General features: G+C 39.0%; 1 protein-coding gene across 10 annotated transcripts in view; it reads left to right on the top strand.

The window, feature by feature from the left end:
• The window catches only part of AKAP13 (A-kinase anchoring protein 13), a 339098-nt gene that overhangs the window by 261385 nt on the left and 57409 nt on the right, over window positions 1-20304 (top strand). For 4 of the 10 annotated variants that reach the window (XM_043493951.1, XM_043493948.1, XM_043493950.1 and 1 more), the window contains 4 exons: window positions 3266-3458; window positions 5692-5797; window positions 16196-16238; window positions 18465-18597. In XM_043493951.1, the coding sequence (XP_043349886.1) occupies window positions 3266-3458; window positions 5692-5797; window positions 16196-16238; window positions 18465-18597 (475 nt within the window). Of the gene's footprint in view, window positions 1-240; window positions 304-3265; window positions 3459-5691; window positions 5798-11811; window positions 11941-16195; window positions 16239-18464; window positions 18598-20304 lie in introns of all 10 variants that reach the window. The other 6 variants (XM_038418967.2, XM_043493944.1, XM_038418965.2 and 3 more) reach the window with 3 other exon arrangements.

The raw sequence follows: 20304 nt of genomic DNA, 5'->3' as shown, positions 1-20304 counted from the left end.
TTCCGGTTTTGCTTGGAGTGCTGGAACGGAGGAGGGACAAGGGAAAAATGGCTTTATGCCTCCATGCATTCCCTGTATTGTGGGGCTGCCAATCTGGTACCTTTCACCCACCATTAATTAACATACAATGTAAAAATCTTTCTAAAATTAAATAAGTTTAACCGAGTCCTGAAGCATTCCCTTTCTGTGATAATCCAATAACTGCAGCCCTTTTCCTTTGTCTGCCTTTGATATCCCCAGTTTGAGCTGGTGTCCCTCTGGAGTACAGTACATTACCATGGGTGCTGACTTTAATTGTAGAAGGTATGGTATAAATAAATGTGCAACAGCAAAAGGCATTGCAAACACAGTGTTGTCAACTCTTTGTGTGGTAGTCTGTTTCTCTGCTGCTCTGGCTGGAATGTGCTTGTGTCTGTTTGCTTTGTCTGTTTTCCCCCCCCCCAGTCATGTTTGGTGTTGGGTCCTCTAGAGAGTGAAGTGCAGGTGAAGGTGTTGATTAGTCTCTGCTAGTCTTGAGTGTCAGAGAAGCTGCATTATTCACCTGGAGCTGCTTTTTTTCTATGATGATTGTTAGGCACATCTTTCCATACAATCAGAGCAATGAAAGTGACAGCAAAAGAATCTAAGCCAGAGTTAATGAGATACAGTTATGTTTTCCTCCAGACTGACTGATATTTTATAGGCATTTAAATTCATGCAGACTGCTTCTAGTACAGTTAGAGTTCTTTTTGCTCTCGAGCAGAGAAGCTAATCATTTAAACCTCTCTAGAACAAAATCTGATAACCACAGATTTGGTTTTCCCAGGCACTTAAAACTTGTGTGTCCTGTAGAAAGTCCAGAGTCGGAATTAATTATCACAGGTCAGATCTTCAACGGAGGTACATTGGCAGAGCTGAAGCTCTGGACCCAGATTTATTTTTGCCTCCAACAATTAAAGGATAGAATTCTAACTATATTTTCTGGAGGCTAGATAACTCTGAAATTTGAAATACGGATCATTTACTTTAGAACACTGATTTGAATGTGATCCAAATACAGTAGTTAAAAACCACAGATCATTATCAGCAGATGACTATTTGATGGCATGTCTGAAGTGAGTTGTTGTTCTTAGCCCTGTTATTAGAAGATAGATGTCAAGATCACAGCAAACTACCACCGTGATTTTGGGCTGGAAGAATAAAAGTCTGTCATCCCTAGATTATAGGAGTGGGACAGATTTCCCCTTGCAGATGTTTGGGAGTAAACTTTACAATGCATGCTATAGCTAAACACAATGCAATTAAAGGCTTTTGTGAATTGATAAATTGCAAATTTCATGATTTGTCTGCCCTCTCATTTACTGACCTGAAAAAATCTTTGGAAGCCAGATGTCTGAGTCTTCTGATTTAAGATTTACTGCAGCTTTTGCTTTCAATATGATACATGTTTGTAAACCACCAGCTCCTCCAGTGATATGTAGAATACTAGTATCCATTTGGTGTCTACATGGATTTAAAGCTTCACTGGATGTGTAAATAATCTGTACATTACAAAGTATTTTTCTTTCCTTTTAACACGTTTTGAATGTTAACTCAATAGTGAGTTAGATTTAATGATTAACCTTGAGTCCAAGTGTGTTGTACATATTAAGTGTTTTCTGTAAAACACTTGCCCCTCATCCAACCACAGCAAATTGTCATATAATATATGATGCATATAGAGGACAATCAAAAGAACATAAGTGTCACTGTAATTGACATTTTGTGTTCAGGCACTTATGGGTCATTAAATATCAATTGATCTAACTCCAAAGTTTGAAAAAAGACGTATTTGAAATGCTAAGGTTATATAGCAGGATCCTATCCGAAAGATGTCAGGAGGTACGCTGGAACTAATTTGTTCATCTTTCAACATTAGAAACGGGTTGAAATCCTCATTCATGTCAAAAATGAAAATGTGTGTATTGGTGTCATCTTTAGTCCCTACTGTAAATTGGACCATAACAAAAGCCACCTTTCTCAAGGAAGGCCCTGGATCAGAATAGCAGAATTTGCTGCACATGAGAATTGAGCTTCAGGGATAGAGCTCTGATGGGGATCTAAGACTGTCATGGTTGGGGTAGGGTGACCATATAGCAAGTGTGAAAAATTGGGATGGGGGTAATAGGAGCCTATATAAGAAAAAGCCCCAAATATCAGGACTGTCCCTGTAAAATCTGGATATCTTGTCACCCTAAGTTGGGGTCACTGCAGGTCAAGAATGAGGTGACTCTACAGATCTGTAGGCTGACCCAGGCCTGGAATTGCAAGGGATGCTGCAAGTCAGGATTGAGGTGCTGGATACAGTGCTTTTGATAGAACGGTGAGGCTGGGACGATAATGTAATGTGTGGCAACAGGGAATGGAGGTTGGTGTTGCAGGTGAGAATTGAGCTACACTAGCATGGCTCTTGGTAGGGAAAACTTGCATATCAGCAGCGGTCTCTGTGGCTGAGTCTGGCCAACTCTTTCATAAGCACCAATGTTGCAGACAAATGCTTTTTGTTTTGTTTTAAGTGATCGTGTCTGACTCAGTTGGATAACCTAGCTGCAGAGGCAAAAGCTGAAATGTGATTCATTGGCTGATGGAGACAACACTTACTTAATACTTAGATTTTGGCACTGATGCCCTGCTTTCTGCCAAAACCTTGTACAGTGGCAAATGCTAAGCAGCATCAAGGAACATCTCTGCGAAGAAGAGTTGTACACATTCAATATATTGCTGTCTATAAACCAATGACTTCATAGGTATAGGAGGATAGAGAATATTTCAGCATAGAACATCGGTTCGGGGCAAATAGCATCAGGATATACCAGCTATGTGTAGCTTAAATTGAGCCACATCCAGTATATCATTTAAAGCTGAGAAAATGGAATGAGTGGAAATAAGCACACCTAAGAAAGCTCCCAGTATTTCTTTTGCACTGTTCAAGAGAGTGAGAAGGAGTCCAATAACACAGAAATGTATTGGTCCATTATTCTCACACAACCATTTGCCTGAGTGTACCAAGATACTGCTGTCTGCAGTGAAAGGGATATAATTTATTAAATCACACCACAAGCAGCTATCTGCACTAGGTCACATATGTTACTCAAGGACGTAACACAAACTGAGGGAATAATATGTGTTTCACTCCACGGAGAATGTCGAAGTTGCATCCTCTTTGAATTAGAACGTGACTCATGCACACGTTGCATATTAAAGCATTAAGAATTTTCAGGGTCTAACCTCTCTGATTTTTCTTCAGTTACAGCCTAGAAGGCCTTGCAGGAGACTCCGATGATAACAAGAAGCCCTCCTCAAATTTAGAGACTTCCTCTTTGAGTTCCAAAGACCTCAGGCGAAGTCCACTTGCTAATGATGAACGTGGCTCCTTGGTCTCACTCACTGAAGAGGAAGTAGAATCTGAGCAGGGGGAAATCAGAGGGTTTGACCATCAGGTAAAGCTGTACTTTTCTAATTGTTGGGTTTTCATAAAACTCTAAATCAAAGACTCCCAAACTTTGCCCAAGTGAGTGTCCCCTTTGCATGCATAATACAGAGATATTTTCATCTTTAATATAGAGATATGCCTGGAAAGGCTAAAGGATGCATCACTCCACTTGATCAAAGCAGCCTTGTTACTCAGCCATAGAAGCAGCATGGTTAGAGCCTAGGACAGGGAACAAGCAACTTCTGAGTTCTCTGCTACTGACTGGATGGTCTGGGAAAAGTCACTTTTTGCTTCTGTAAAATGGAGTTAATAACACTTCTCCCATAGAGGTGTTACGAGGTTTAAAAAAATGTATGTTTGTGTGGCACTTTGAAGATGTGAAGCATATATAAGTACTAAGTATTATTTTATCTGTTAAGTTTTTTAGGTTTATATCTATAATGTAGAAGAAAATGAGGACCTTTCTCTTTCATAATAACCCGTATTCTGATTTTTTTTAATGGTCTTATCCTACTGTTATAAGCAGCAACTAAATGCAATATCACAGATGGAGAATTATGCAAATTTATGTTCACCTTCTTGCAGAGGACATAGATGGGGATGATTTAATCAGGAGAGATGGGCCTGTGTTTTGTGGACATGTATCTTCAATCTGTTTTATTAAAAAGGCAAATAGATTAAATGCATTGAATATCTGAAAGCCACACTTCCGCCCTAATACTTCTCTGGGCAGACACAAAAGAACTGGGGGTTATTCAGCTGCCCCTGTTTAACTGCCAGAGATGGTCTTTGTTGACTGATCCTAGCACAGTGATTTTCTGTGACATCTTCATGAGTCTCACACAGAGGAAATTGGTGTTGCTTGGTGTATCTGTCACTTGAGCATCAAAGTGTTGTTGAAAGTGGCATTTGAGGCACAGCCTAAGTAAATCCTTACTTCCCAAGGTGAATGGAGTAACCAGGGCTCGTGAGAACTGATCTGTGAGAGCTGGTATTACGATGTGGGATTGTATCTCTTAGCCATTGTTTTGATGAATGATATTCATTGAAAGTCCATCGTTACAGCTACATACCCTCCGTGTCAGACTCTTGCCATTTTGTACTGACAGCCGGTGTGTAATCTTGATTTATGTGTTCCCAATTAATAGGCTAAGGATAAGAAATAGAACCAAACTGAACTCTTCAAGGTTCAAGCTTCCAGGGCACTAACAGATCATTTCATGTAATGGAGGACTGTGAATGACATAATGAGGGACAGAATTAAAGACGTGACTTAAAATAAAATAATTAGTTAAAGCAGACAGGCATTACAGGGTAACCATACAGTGCATTTATACCCACATTCCAGGATAAAATGGTACATCCAGGGTGATCAGTCCTGGGATGAGAAGATTGAGTATATCATCGTTTCTCTCTCTGGTACCCCAAACTAGCATACTACTCTTTATATAATCAATTATAACACCCCTTAATTAATTAGCATTAGGTCTACCTTTTACTGTATTTACCATAATTAAATATTTTCTGCTTTCTCATTAGTTGTTTAACATTACACATAATCTTTCTTAATGTCTATGTAAGTATCATTCCAATAACTATCAGTACAGACAGCATTCTTCCAAAACATTCGCATTTTGTCTAAAACGCTTGTTAAAACTAGTTAAAACCAAAATCTGTTTACAACGTGGCCTAGGATTGTGTCCAGATTTATCTCTAACTTGCCTCTAAATTATCTCACTGTACTCACATTTTACTAGGCCTTATTATTATCAAGCCGAAATTTAAGGCCAAAAGCATATTTTCTACTTACATTTCAGCACATTTCTATTTAACAAAAGCAAATATCATCTACAGCTGGAGGGGTTGAAATCACAGCAGTATTTTCATTGGTCATCGGACAACAAACATACATTTTATTGGCTTGACAGAGAGGGAAGCACCCTGTGCTTGCCTCTATTTTTGTTACATACTTACATTTGTTTCCCATTTTTAAAGACGTTGCATTTCACTTTTACAATTCCTCTGTGTTTTTGTCATGCTGCAATTCACCATTTTTGTGCCCTACCACCCTAGTTGGGCCCATTCCTTTGGGGAAGATATTCTTGAGTGTTTTAATGTTCCAGTATTTAAAGGGATAGGCAACTAATGCATTTAAACACTAGACTGTAGTCTGCAGTTGGGGTGAGGGCATTGCTTGGCATATCTTATGCTTAATAGAGGTTTTTTTTTATATCCCATAGACACACCAAAGATCACAACCACATGGATTTAGTTTCTGTACTTCTGCCACTTCTCCGCTGACCAAATCTATTTCGCTAATGACAATCACTCAACCAGGACTAGACAGTGAGTAAACATGACTTTCCATATGCAGTATTCATGTATCCCTTGCTAACTCGCCAAGATAGAGTCCCCCCAACTTTTTCTGTCTTTCTTTCTGTCTTATTACTTGAAGTAGAGGTATGCTTCTCTACTGCAGTTAATTATAAAAAAGGGACATCTCTCATTTTTAGACTCAAATTTACCACCTTGCGTACATAGAATTATTTTACTCTGTTAACATAAATTATTGGTATCAGAACTGATGTTTCTTGATTATATTATAAAAAACTGATTATGTTCATGATAAATCCTATATCCTTTTTGAATTTCTTCCTCTGCTGTTACTGCAAATGAAGAAGCATTATAGTATTTCTTTTCCATATCTTGGAGAGTTGAGAGATGTAGAGATATGGAATCTGAATCATCTGTATCCTTCAGGAGAAAAGCCATAAGACTACTCTTAAGTCTGGAGAGGGAATGTCTTCCTGATATTTGTTCTCTAAAGGAGTTTATTCATTAATATTCCTGTTACCCGAATCAACCTTTCTGTGGGTTGAAGGGCATAACTTCAAGTTGCATGCTTTGAGGAGAAGCAACAGATGCAGAAGTGAAATGTCAAAAATCTGGGGTGCTTTTCTTAAGTTAATTTCAGTGAAAAGAACAAGTAGTTTGCAAAGTCTTCTTTATTCCAGATGTGCTTGAGAAGATCACACACTTCTTCTCCTCACTAAGTGTTGGCCAGGCAGTATGTTTGGTCTGCTTTTATACAATTCCTCATTGGCTTTATGAGACCAGTTCTGAGCTTCTTCTCATTACTGAAATGCATATGATCTGTGGCTGATTCTTCAGTCTTTACATATTATGGATTACATTTTACTAAAAATAACCTGTCTGGTTTTGGCCTATTGGTCAAAATCGTCCAAACAAAGTTAATAGTTACACCAGAGATTTGTTTGGCCTTACATTTATAAAAAACAATTCTGTCTCAGTGACAAAACATCCATTCAGTGGGAGCATCACACCCAAAAGGACCTGTTCCTAGCAAAAAGACATGCTTTAAAGTAGAGAGTTTTATTTCGTTTGGAAGCTTGCAGGGAGAACCATACAGAGAGGGTGCCTTGTGACATTTTTAAGTTCATTGCCCTCATTCTTCCATGATAAATAAGCATGTGGCTTAAAGGATGTGTCCCACAGCAACAGTAACCAAAACACCACGAAATCCATCCAAAAAAAAAAAACTATGTCTTACTCTATATTATGTCATACCCTCTTTTTGCTCAAGCCCTTCATTTTTTCTTTTAAGTAAACAGTTTGTTGGCATCATTTCCAGTTGCTAACCAAACACTCTAAATAACACAGTCCCAGAAAAACAGACTTTTTTAGAGGACCAGAAAGCTTGGCAACCTAATGCTTATCTCCCCATTACTTAGAAACTTTCTGTAGGGCTCAGTGAGGAGATTGCATCAGTAGAAGACTTACGCCACTTCACTTTCAAGTAAACTGTGACCCATTTCATAAAGGTTTCCCTCATAAATGCGCATTACAGGTACCAGCAAGACCTGAATTGGGAGCAGATAAACTTGGTCACAAATCCCTCCCTTTGTTTTTGTCTAATTAACGTCAGCCCAATCAGAGCACGCTATATATGCAAGGAATGAAAGTGGTAATTCAAACAGGAGGCTATGGAAATTGAATATTGTTAATCAAACCAGTTTAGGGTAGAATAGTAGGGTCAGTCTGGGGTGGCTAGAGCTGGGCCAAATTATGGGCCTAAATTTTCAAGACTGTCTAACTTTCTGAGTGGCTAATTTGAGCTACCTTAGAGAAGCCTGATTTTTTGAAAATCAGGTCCCTTTAAGATGTTTGAAGTTAGACAGCTAAAAAGTAAGGCATCCAAACTCGTTAGTCATTTTGAAAATTTTTGTCATAAGGTCGGTTCCCAGCTCTGCCACTTATGAATGTGGAAACTTGGGCAAAACACTTCACCTTTCAGTGTCTCCATTTCATCATCATCATCATCATCATCATGGCAAATACCAAAGGGATGTAGCCTCCTTGTAGAACAAGTGCCACCCAGATCAATCTTTAGCAAGATCATCTTTAAAACATGCAGGATGATAATTCTTACCAGCCCAAGGGTGTGTTGTCTTACTGTTGGTGAAGTGCTTTTGTGCCTTTTGCTGGAGGATCTCACGGTATAATACGTAACTTCTATTGGATTTCCAAAACTGAACATTGATCTGTTCATTACAGCATACTTAGTGCATACTTAGTTATACAAGAATAAATCTCAGTGATTTCATAGAAGTAAATAAAGAAAGTAAAATCTAGAACAAGTTTAATTGTCCATGATTATTCTGTCCACTTGAATAATTTTATAAGAACCCAAGAACAGCCATACTGGTTGAAACCAAAGGTCCATCTAGCCCAGTATCTGTCTTCCATAAGTGACCAATACCAGGTGCCCCAGAGGGAATGAAAAGAACAGGTGGTCATCAAGTGATCCAACCCCTGTCGCCCGTTCCCAGCTTCTGGCAAACACAGGCTGGGGACACCATCCCTGCGCATCCTAGCTAATAGCCATTGATGGACCTAACTTCCATGAATTTATCTAGTTCTTTTTTGAACCCTGTTATAGTCTTGGCCTTCACAACATCCTCTGGCAAGGAGTTTCACAGGTTGACTGTTCATTGTCTGAAGAAATACTTACTTTTGTTTGTTTTAAACGTGCTGCCTATTGATTTCATTTGGTGACCCCTAGTTCTTGTGTTATGCTAGATGATATAAAATAAAGTGTATCCCAAATACTACAAAGTGCCTGGATGGGAAGAAAACAGCTTGTTTTTCACAAAAGCTTTAAAAATAAAACCCAACTGGGTAAATGTTTGGGGGATTTTGGCCTTATTTTGGTCTCTGCATGTGCCTTGTCATGTGTTGGTTTGGGAGCTGGGTTGTAGAGTTGCACTTCCTCTAATCCCTCTAGATCTGTTGTTCCTGCCGCATCCACACTATCCTGAAGAAGTTGGCTGATGTGCACTTAGCATTCACAAATGCTAATGCTGCAGTGTTTTATATAATCAGAGAGTTCAGAAGAGCTGTTGGCAGGAATATGCTGAAGGCTGCTCCCAATTGTGGAATAACACATTTCCAGTGAGGAGAATTGTTACAAAGTCAGGAACTTCTAAAAATAAAAATAATTAAACTGAAGTAGGAACTAAGCCATGCCTGGGGAGCCTATTCTCTCTACATTTAAAATATTGCGGCTCATATTTGCTCTTTGAGAATAGTCTGACAAGATAAAAAGAAAAGGAGTACTTGTGGCACCTTAGAGACTAACAAATTTATTAGAGCATAAGCTTTCGTGAGCTACAGCTCACTTCATCGGATGCATTTGGTGGAAAAAACAGAGGAGAGATTTATATACACACACACAGAAAACATGAAACAATGGGTTTATCATACACACTGTAAGGAGAGTGATCACTTAAGATAAGCCATCACCAGCAGCAGGGGGGGGAAAAGGAGGAAAACCTTTCATGGTGACAAGCAAGGTAGGCTAATTCCATACCATGTGTATGATAAACCCATTGTTTCATGTTTTCTGTGTGTGTGTATATAAATCTCTCCTCTGTTTTTTCCACCAAATGCATCCGATGAAGTGAGCTGTAGCTCACGAAAGCTTATGCTCAAATAAATTTGTTAGTCTCTAAGGTGCCACAAGTACTCCTTTTCTTTTTGCGAATACAGACTAACACGGCTGCTACTCTGAAATCTGACAAGATAGTAACCTAAAAAAGAGAAAAAATAATTATTCACCATCGTGGTTTTCAGAGCCAAGATGCAGGGAACATGAGCGATTTGTTTGTCCATCAGCAAGTTTAAGAGGATATATGAATAAAACTAAAACTTAATTTTGTCTGCAAATGTCCCAGCTAAATGCCTTCCACTGGGAAATGCATCTGAGTGTTTTGCATTAAGCAGTGCCATTGGTTCTTGAATGTGTCACATGACCTTGACCAGTCCTTCCCATGCGTGAGCATATTATCCAGTGACAGAGAAAACACTATGGGAGATTTTTCATCATTTTGCTTGTTTTGTCTGGGTAATCCTGTGCATTCTGAATTTCCGTTTTGCCTTAAGATACAGAACCAAAAATATACAAGAGACTCTTTATAAATGGTCAAAAAGACATTTGTGTTTTCTTCTCAGTTGTTTCTTTAAAACTGAAATTTGGTTCCTCAGCATTTGTTTCCTCTATTGTGCATGCAGGCACGCAAGTTTATGTGTGACAAAGGATTGCTCACAAGCTCTAGGATATATGCGCTGATTTGTTATTGTGGTGTTGCTCAGAAAGGCAGAGTTTTGTTGTAGGCATTGCTAGTATGCTTAAGAAAATAAAGCATTAAAGCATTTATTGTTTTCTGTGGTAAAAGGCATGAAGACTCAAAAGAATTGCATTGATTTTGAAGAAAGGTTTTTAAAAGATAGGTCAATTTTTCCCCCCACCAATTGTTCCTGAAGGAAACTAACTATGTTACCTCCCTATTTTCTTTAGTAACTTCTTGCAGCTAACAGCAGTATTCCAAATTGATGTGCTATCTTATGTCTGCTTGGTTGCTCTTTAAAGAAAAGGCTACTTTTGCATGACTCTAAATTGCACTGAAAAGCAATTCCTCTCCATAAATCTGTAAAACTATGCACGTTTCAAGTTGAGTATCAGTCTTCTCTCTTTTTCCTTTTTGCCTCTATTTTCACATATGGAAAATCCCTGTAGTGTTTAATAGAAAATAATAGTCACTCTACAGTATTTAATAGGGAATCGTATCTGGTCTGTAGAATTCTGTAGTATGGCTAAAAACTTACAGGATTTAATAGAGAATCATACTCATCCTACAGGTTTGTTAAGAGTAACTTTATAGAGTCCTACTAAATTGATATTGTTTTATCCCTATTAAATTCCATAGTTCTTTTCCATAAGAGCTATTATGGCTGATATTATGGCTATGCCTCTATTTCAAGAAAACTACTCTCTTTAGCCAAAGATTAGATGGTCTTCTGCTATTAAGACACTTCTCTTAAAATACATTAATTTAAAAAGCAAGTGCAGTAGAATGCTCCTCATCTCTGGAGATTTACAAGAGTATTGAAATATGCCGGGAGTCATTGGCCCTGGTTCCTAGGAAAAAGAACAGACCAGGAGAAAAACATTGTCATTTCACAAACTGTATTAAAATAAGAAAAAAGCAAAACATTTAAGTATGTGACAGAATTGTACTTATGAGTTTTTGCTAGCTTCAGTCCTGTTACAGGGGTCCACATCACGAAATAATTTGGCACCCTAGTTAGACTGAATAGGTCATAGAGATTCATCCTCCCTATAAGTAGTTCATGTAGAAGATGAGGTATGCACTTTGAAAAGAACAGAAGAAGGAAGGCTGCTGGTGTGAAAGCTATATTTGTTTGAAAGATAAACTAGGGCGTTTAGCGCCTTTCACAAGCATAAAATTAACTGGATCTTTTAAGAGTGGCAGTGGCGGCAACAACACCAAATAAATAAATAAATACAGCCAACGGTTCAGCAACACTGTATGGCTATAATAGCACCTGGTGTGCCATTTAAATGGACAAGGTGTGCCACTTAACAAGTATTTTGAGACATTAAAATGGATTCCCTGGCAATTATCCCAATAAATTCAGTAGGTGCTATTTATTCTGGGATGCGTTAGGTGAATTTTACTGTATTTGGAAACATAATTGTTCAAATATATTATCCTGTTGAGCACTGCTACAAAAAGCTGCCAGTGAAAATAAGAGAAGCCTTGACCCCAAAGTTATGCATGCAATTAAACTTGCACCTTTTAAAATAAAAATGAAAACATGCTGAATTCTTTGCTGCCCATGCCTTTTCTGAAACCAGCTGCTCTGCAGACCTTTATTTTGCTTTCTTTTTAGTTTGTTTTTGGCTGCTTTCCTCTCCTTTTTATTATTAAATGCATTTTCATGCATGCTCTAATGTCTGCTGTTAACCCACTTCTCAGCCCAGAGACGGACTCGACCATCCGGACGAATCTCCTTCTCCTTCAACATCTCTCCGCTCATCCCTAAGTCTAAAACTCTCTTTTCTATTGGCTCTTCTTCCAGTGATGAGGAGGAGGAGGAGTTGGATAGTAAGTAATCATTTTATATGAACTGCAGCCATTATGGGTGGAGGTAAAGGGAAGGTATTTCTGTTTTTTACACCTGGCTGTTTTAGCTTGTGAGCATTAAACTAATCTTTCCATTGCATGATGTCTAACAGCTTCACCTTTGCCATTGTGTCTAAATGCTTCAGTAACAACAGAATGAAAGGATTCTAATCCAAAGTCTTTAATATTCCAACACCTTGACTTCTCAGCTAATTAGTTTTTGAGGTGTTCACAATATTCTTCCTTTCTGACGCATCAAGAAGGCTTTATAAAGGTTGATTGTATCAGGTCAGTAAGTGTGGTTTACCTACTGCCATGGGAATGAGAAATACTGTTGTTGGTCTTTCAAAAAAACTATTGTATTTTGATTTTTCCAGCACACTGGGAATATCTGTAGAGATGGGACCCCAAATCATGCATGTGGATCTGAATGCTCATAAACTGCACTGTTGAGAGTTTGTCCGCTATGGGCATTTGCAGTCTGAGCATTGATTCAGATTAGAATTTCACATCTGCCCCTGTTATCTGATGAGTTAAAAGCACACATATGAGCCAAACACGTTCAAAATTCGGGAGTTCAAAATCTGGGTCCAGATTTTCTGGTTGAGGCCACACCTGTAGTGTTTTTCCCTCCAGGACAAAGATGTTCATGCAGTGATTTTGGGTTTTGGTTGATTGGGGTTTTTTTTTTATTATGGCTTACCCCTCTCATTGTAGTAAAAGGGACTGCTCCCCAGCCAACTTTAAAAAAAAAAAAAAAAAAAAAAAAGTCATCCTGCCAGAAGGCAAAGTGACCTTTTAAAATCAGAATAACCCAGACTGTCTTGTGTTTTTCCTCAACCATCCACTAATGACCAGTGAGCTTTAAAAATTGAGTTTATTACTGCCCCAGAACATAAAAATGTTCTATAAGCTGGGGGCTCATCACTTGGAAATGAGAAAGGAAGAGAAAGACCTGGTTGTATTAATCATCTGTAGGAAGACTGTGAGCCACCAATGTAATGCAGGCACAGAAAAAACAAATGCGATCCTAGGATGTATCAAGTGAGCTATTTTCTGTAGAGATCGAGAAGTATTAATGCCATTGTAAAAGGCACTGATGAGACCTCATCTACAATTCTATGTACAGTTCTGGTCACCCTGTTGAAGAAATATGAGTTCAGACTGGAACAGAGAAAAGGGCTACTAGGATGATAGGGGAATGGAGAGTCGATCTTACAAGACAAGACTAAAAAGAGCGTGGCTTGTTTAGCCTGTCAAAACAAAGGCTGAGAGGGGATACGGTTGCTCTCTCTAAATACGTTGGGGGTAAACATCGAAGTGGGATAGTAGGTATTGCAATGTTGGTACAAGAACAAATGGGTATAAATTAACCATGAATAAATTTAGCTGGAAATGAGAAGGTTTCAAACCATCATAGAAGTGAGGTTTTGGAACAATAAGAGTATAGGGTGCAAACTATCACACTGCTTTGAAGATAGAACTTGACACATTTATAATCTGATTATAGGATGGAGTTGCCCGCGATAACAGGAGACTGGACTCAGTAACCCAGGAGAACCTATGTCCTGTGCTCCTACTTCCCTTGGTGTTTGTTGTAATCCCTCTCATTCAAACAGTTCTGTGATGGCTTTATATAAAGGTTACTTTAACAGGTATTTTTAGATACAATAACCCTAGACTTGTATTTTTTTTCTACCTCTCCAGGGCTCATATCATACAGAGGAGATGGATGCATTTACTTTCAGATCAAGTGTGCATTTTAATTACCTACCTCCAATATCCACACCCCAGCTTTCCTTTGGAATTAGCTGCAGTTAGTCTGACACAATCATATATTTAGATGGCTTTTTTTTTTTTTGGACAAGTTGTAGATTTCAGATGGGTAAATTATTACCTGACGAGCTAGTCTGTACGTTTTACACCAAGTTTAGTTGGTTGTGAGCAGGCTTTTGGAATTCTTTGGTCCCCTTAAATTTAATTACTACCTGTCCTAGAGCGCTGCAAGCTGCTTTCTGTCATTCAGGCATTCTCATTGGAATATGCCAATCCTGCAGCTTCTTCCTGTATCATGAAACTTATGAATTATTTTAAGTCCATCTACAATATGAAATTATTGTTGATGGTGAAGCTCAGAAGGTTCAGATGTTCAGATGAGCACCCAAAAGTTTGACTGCTTATCCAGACCCATTGGAGTTCCACAGTGGGGCTGGAAATCTCACAGGAACAGATGTTTTCAGGTGCTATCCAGTCAGGGCACAGATGATATTTTCTTGCTGTTGCCCAGCACTTCTGCTTTTGGTTCCAGGCAGAGCCAGGAAGCACCGGGCTAGAGGGAATACAAAAAATATTGGGGGAGGAAAATCTCTCTGTCCATCCCTCTGTCTTTATGGCGAATATAACAGGAATCTGAATGCTGTCACATAGTCCTTTTTGAAAAAGTTTAGTTTTAGGTTTAGTAAAAACCAGTTTAGTTCAAAATTTGGGTTGGTTCTTATTTTTTCTGGGTTGGTTTGCCCACCACTATCAATGATTCTCTCTGTTCAAGATAAAGTACCATCTCTCCATACGGGATGAACAGCAATTGAATAGATGAAATGAAATGCCATGCAGCTCAGGAATTCTCAGAGATGCTGCAAACTGGATCATGAGCAACAAATTATTGCAGCTCTTGATTAAATGTTGCTTCATCCTACTTATTCTGGTGATGGGATAGGATGGTAAAATACTTTAAGTTTTATATGGCGTGTTTAAATTCAGTCAAGGAAGATAATTGTTAAATATATAGAGAGTGAGCGAGCAGAGGCTTAACCTGTGTTGAAGAGCAGATTGAAGTTGATGTGAAGAGCAGAGTCCACTATGAAGTTCACCATGGACAACCGTTTGAGCCTTTAACTTACTTGTTCAGTGCTTAGATACTCAGGGAATAGGCACTATTCAAAAACCTGAGATAGATAATAAATAGTATGGAGTTTGACTGAATGGATATCATTGCACTATACTATATGATGGATTTGAGACCAATCACTTGCTAGACTAAAGGCTCAACAGGGGACATACAAAAATGCTCCTCTAAACCAGGACTAGATGACCAGGTTAGGCCACTGTTTAATTCATGAATATCCAAGAATGAAAGGTAAAAAAATAGCCTTCTCTCATGCTATTCTAGGAACTGTAGTCAGTAATCGAGACTTCATTTATTTATTTTAGAAGTGGGACGATCCTGAATAAATGTGTTTTTTTAATAAACTGGGTACTGATCTGCCCTTTGCTTCAGATGCCAAGTGCTAAGTTCGTTTGCATTAGCTCGTAGCTCTAACTTTTGTTAACAGTGTTTGAAGTCAAAGTACCATTGTTCTTGTGGCAATTACAAAATCCTAATAATAAGATCAGCTATGTTGCTTGCTGTCATTGTAGCATGTTTGAAAATACTTTAAAGGGGTCCTTTAGGGTCCTGCCATGCCTAGTTCCTGGAGAAAGGATCTGGCATCTTTCTCCATCGGAATTGATTTATTTGGATTTTTTAGCACTCCCAGATACTAATCAGCTACTCAATAACATCTAGCATCAACTAGATAATCTGCTCCAAGCAGACTGTGTAGGCAGGTTTCTTGATGAACAAGGGGAATTTGTGTCACTGGAGGACTTCAGTAGCATGTTGTACATCATTTTTTCCTAGAGCACAATTCTGGGTGATTAAGCTCTGCCTCTGCAGACATTTCAATGGAAAAATTAATAAGGCTTTTCTTGTTTCCTTTATCCTTTTATTACATGCCTAAGGGTTGTGAAGGGAAAATGAACTATAATTTTATCAACTAGAATTCTGTTTTATACATGAAACAAGGATGTATCTTACAATAGATTCATTCTGATGCAGTATAAATAAAAGCGCTGAGGCAAAGACTCTCATTTTCACCTATTGTAATTAAATTAGCAGTTTGGAATTATGCACCCTTAATGCACCAGTGAGGATCACAGATTCACATCCTTTGCCTTAGAGCTGGTGAATGAAAAAACTGCTAAGCAATCCACCTCGTTTTCCACCTCTGTCATTAACCTGGAATCCCATGGGCTGTGGTGAACATTCTTTCCCCGGGCACGCGAAGAAACATATCTGAACCCTTAACTTCTAAACAGTCCCCTCTTTTTCATAAACTACCTGAATCCAGGAACTATATTTTTAGCACTACTATGGGCAAGACTTCGCAGTCTAACGTTTTCGTTTAATCTTTTCCAGGCACACGATCGTTCAGCAGCACCAGTAGTTCATTGTCTCAGAGGTATAGTACTGTGATTGTCTGATCTTTTCTCTGTTGAAATACCCAAAATATAGATCTGATTATTTTTTTTTAGAGGTATTGAGCACTCCTAACCCCTCTTGACTTCAGGGCGATCTGCAAGTGCTCAGACCCTCTGAGAACCAGGCCAATATTTCTGTAAGTTGAAGAACAGTTTAGAACCATAAAATATTTCTTAACATTGCCACCCTGGAAATGAAGACGGGTCCATCCATGCAGCTGTCTTTTCCCGAACAGTGGTTAATTCTGGATGTTTAATGTTTATTTACAAATAAGAAAAGTTTGGAATATTATTATTTTTATTATTAATCAACATAAATTTACACAAGGCCCAAATATTATTCCCACTTTTTCCCTTTCTCTTTGTCTATTTTTTTTATGATTGCAGAGATTCTCATGATTTTTAGATATACTTTGTTCATCCTTGCATGGCTGTAAGCGGAGATCCTCTGTTCTGAGTGGATACTTGCTTTAGTAGTTCCTTTCTGCATGTGGGCAAGATAGCATTTTTGGCATTGAGGGAGCTGGGTCTTTGATCGCTTCTTCATACTTTGTGCTACTTCTCCTGACAGTTCTGGCTTGTCTGACATGCCCAGAAGGCTCTTGCTCACCTTTTATTGCTGTTTTCCTCTCCCTTTGGTTTCTTCAGCTGACTATTTCACTTTTGTATTCTGGCATGTCTTGGAAAGATTGTGTATTTTATGTGGAATATGACTCCATTATGTATATCCCTGCAAAGGTTCCTTTCCTTTTGGGGTGGGGGAGTGGAGGAGTGTTGGGGGGAAGGAGGTATTTTAGTTTTCCCCTTTGGAACTTAATTCTTACAGTACATGCTGGGGATTTGGACAGGAAATGGTGCATGTTTTTATAAGACTCGATGCCTGCTACTTCCGTAACGTAATAAAAATGCTCCTATTTATTTGTACTGTGGTAACACCTAGGAGCCACAGTGGTGGACCAACGCTCCCTTGTGCTAGGCCAGGGATTGGCAACCTTTGGCACGCGGCCCCCCAGGGTAAGCCCCCTGGCAGGCCGAGCCGGTTTGTTTACCTGCCGCGTCTGCAGGTTCGGCCGATTGCGGCTCCCATTGGCCGCGGTTGGCCACTTCAGGCCAATGAGGGCTGCGGGAAGCGGCGGCCAGCACATCCCTTGGCCCACACCTCTTCCTGCAGCCCTCATTGGCCTGGAACGGCAAACCGCGGCCAGTGGGCGCCGCGATTGGCCAAACCTGCGGATGCTGCGGGTAAACAAACCGACCTGGCCCACCAGGGGGCTTACCCTGGCGGGCCGTGTGCCAAAGGTTGCCGATCCCTGTGTTAGGCACTGTACAGACAGAACAAAAAGATGGTCCCTGCCCCACAGAGCTTACGATGTAACAGCCTTTTAAAATGTTCTTTAGTGCACAGCAGTGTGTTATCTTCTGAAATCTCTGACCTATCTTCCTGTTTGCTGAGCGCCAGGACAATTGTTTTATCCACTGTCACCACCACAATATGGCTTCACTTTTGGCTTTGCATCCCATTTCATCACCCGCTTCTGAAATTATTGATAGCTCTAAGTTTGACATGAAATGAACCTATAGATTAACACAAAAACACAAATTGAGTCCTATTTTCTTTGTTTTAAGGGATCAGTAAAAGTTAGTAGTCTAGCAAAGATAATTTTTAACAAAAGCTCTAATTAAATTATACTGGAAAAATTGAGGGTACTTCATAGACAGGGTGCTTCCCAGTGGGAACAGTCTTTTGTGCAGATTTTGCTACATATCTTTCTTTATAACCATCTGCTGTGTGTGTGTTATGGAAGACACCAGTAGTTTATGCCAATAAATTAAGACTGGGTTTGTGTAGCAGTACACAACTTGGAAATTGCTGACTATTGTGTTAATGAAAAGCTGTTTTTCCCTTAAAACAGTAGAGGGCACAATGTCATAGTTTGAGACTGAAGTACTGAAATTTTACCAAGAAACAGTCTCTTGAAACGTGTGACTAAGTGGCTGAATAGTGTTTTCTCTTTAGCTTGTCATATTTCATATAAAAATGTAAATTAACCAATGACTCTGTTGGTTAGCTGCAATAGCTGGATGAAAAATGTATTTGCTCTTTTAAAGAAAAAAACCAAGGTTTCCTCTAGAGTCTTTTTCCCTTCCCTGCATAATTTGGGAAAAAAATAACACAAAAATCTACAGTCTCTGTCTTTTGGCTTTAGTGTGTCTGAAGAGAGCGGCAACTTCCTGCCTCCCAGCCCCTCCAGGAAAGATTTAGAAGGGAAAAGTGGAACAAAAGTCAGTCGCACCTTCAGCTACCTCAGGAATAAAATGTCCAGCAGCAAGAAGAGCAAAGTAAGTGCATCTGGTGCCCATGTGGTGTTATTAATCATGTTTATTACGTTAGTACCATGTGCTTTATGTTCATCTTCCTGTGAATAAGACTTCTTAGTGTGTTGTTGAGAACTCCTAAATGAATCCTGTTAGGCCTCAAAGAAATACGTTCAGTCTAACATAGTGCCCGGTGGTGAGCACCAGGAATTACCACTGATTTCTCTTTAGCTTGCATCCGATGAAGTGAGCTGTAGCTCATGAAAACTTATGCTCAAATAAATTTGTTAGTCTCTAAGGTGCCTCAAGTACTCCTTTTCTTTTTGCGAATACAGACTAACACGGCTGCTACTCTGAAACCACTGATTTCAACAGGACTTGTAAATTTTTGGGATTTGACCCATAGAATGAGTACCAAAGAGATATAAATGTAATGAAAACAAATTTAAATCTGATGTCTGGAAAACGCTGCTTATTCTGATAAAACGAACTGCTTTTGGTAAAAGGCAATAGATGTTCTTTCAAGGTATTTTAAATACTTCTAAAATCTCTGTCATGTCCGTAACAACCTCTGGGAAACTTGATGCTGAAGTTGATTTCCTTACAGAGTTTGATGTACTCTTGTGCTAGAAATATAACAAAAATAGAATCACAGACATTTAACAGAATCACAGACAACAGAGGTGGAAAAGACTTAATATATCCTGTTTACTATATGCCCCAGCCAATGCAGGGTTGTTCTCTATAGTGCATTTCCTAGTACTTTGCTCTCCAAAGGTTTCAGGGATTCAAGCTATGCAATGCCCACCATTTTCTTGGGGAGGTTATTCCACGATCTGATACATCCCATTGATAGGTAGAGTTTTACCTGATGTTCAGCCTAAATTTTCCTTTATGTAATGACATCCCATTGATCTTGAGATACATTGGTTTGTTAACATGGGGGCTGAGCTGCTGACATTGATTTTTAGATTTATTTAGAATAGAGCTTTTTTTTTTGTAGAACAAAGCAGACTATGTAAACAGTTGTATGGAGAGGAAGGAGAACTGGGTCAAAATGTAAGTGTATTGATAGAGAATATGTACTTTTAAGGAACATGGCATTGAAAAAGCAAAAACAAATATCTAGAGTTCTACAATTAGGCTTGCTGATGGTCCCTATACATAAAGGGGAAAAGCTATTTTGTCTGCAAAGATTTACCCAGCTCTGCACATCTTATTGTGACATAAGCTGTCACTGCCCAAGACAATAGTGCACTGCAGACCTTTCTAAAAAACTGCAATTTGTGTGTGCAAAGGAAAACTAGCAGAATTTGCAATACTAAACGGGAGTGATACAGTAATTTTCACCTCCCAATTAAAAAGTGTCTGTGCTTTTAGCACCTGATCAGTGATTATTTAAAACATTAGCACCTCTTCAAATTTCCAAAGCCCACAGATAAATGTACCATTCCATGCAGCTCTGAGAACCCTGGAGAATCCTCATTGGCTGGAGAGGTCAGTTTTCCTCCTAGTGAAACATTGTTGTGTAGGGGGGAAATCATTGTAAAAGCAAGTTGAGGCAATAATACAAACTAGCAAGAGAAAAAGGGTGGTGTATAAAGAATATAGGGCACATGCCTTTGTGCTCAGCGTAGGTACCAGTCCCACTTAGATTTTGCCTTCATACTTCTCTTCCTCATACACTGTATTCAGCCATTGTAATAGTTCAACTGGCTGAATGTTCCTCAA

The sequence above is a fragment of the Dermochelys coriacea genome, chromosome 10, assembly GCF_009764565.3.
Source record: "Dermochelys coriacea isolate rDerCor1 chromosome 10, rDerCor1.pri.v4, whole genome shotgun sequence".
Taxonomy (NCBI): Eukaryota; Metazoa; Chordata; order Testudines; family Dermochelyidae; genus Dermochelys; species Dermochelys coriacea.
Note: the sequence above shows the minus strand (reverse complement) of the source record. Positions and strands in the feature narration are given on the sequence as shown.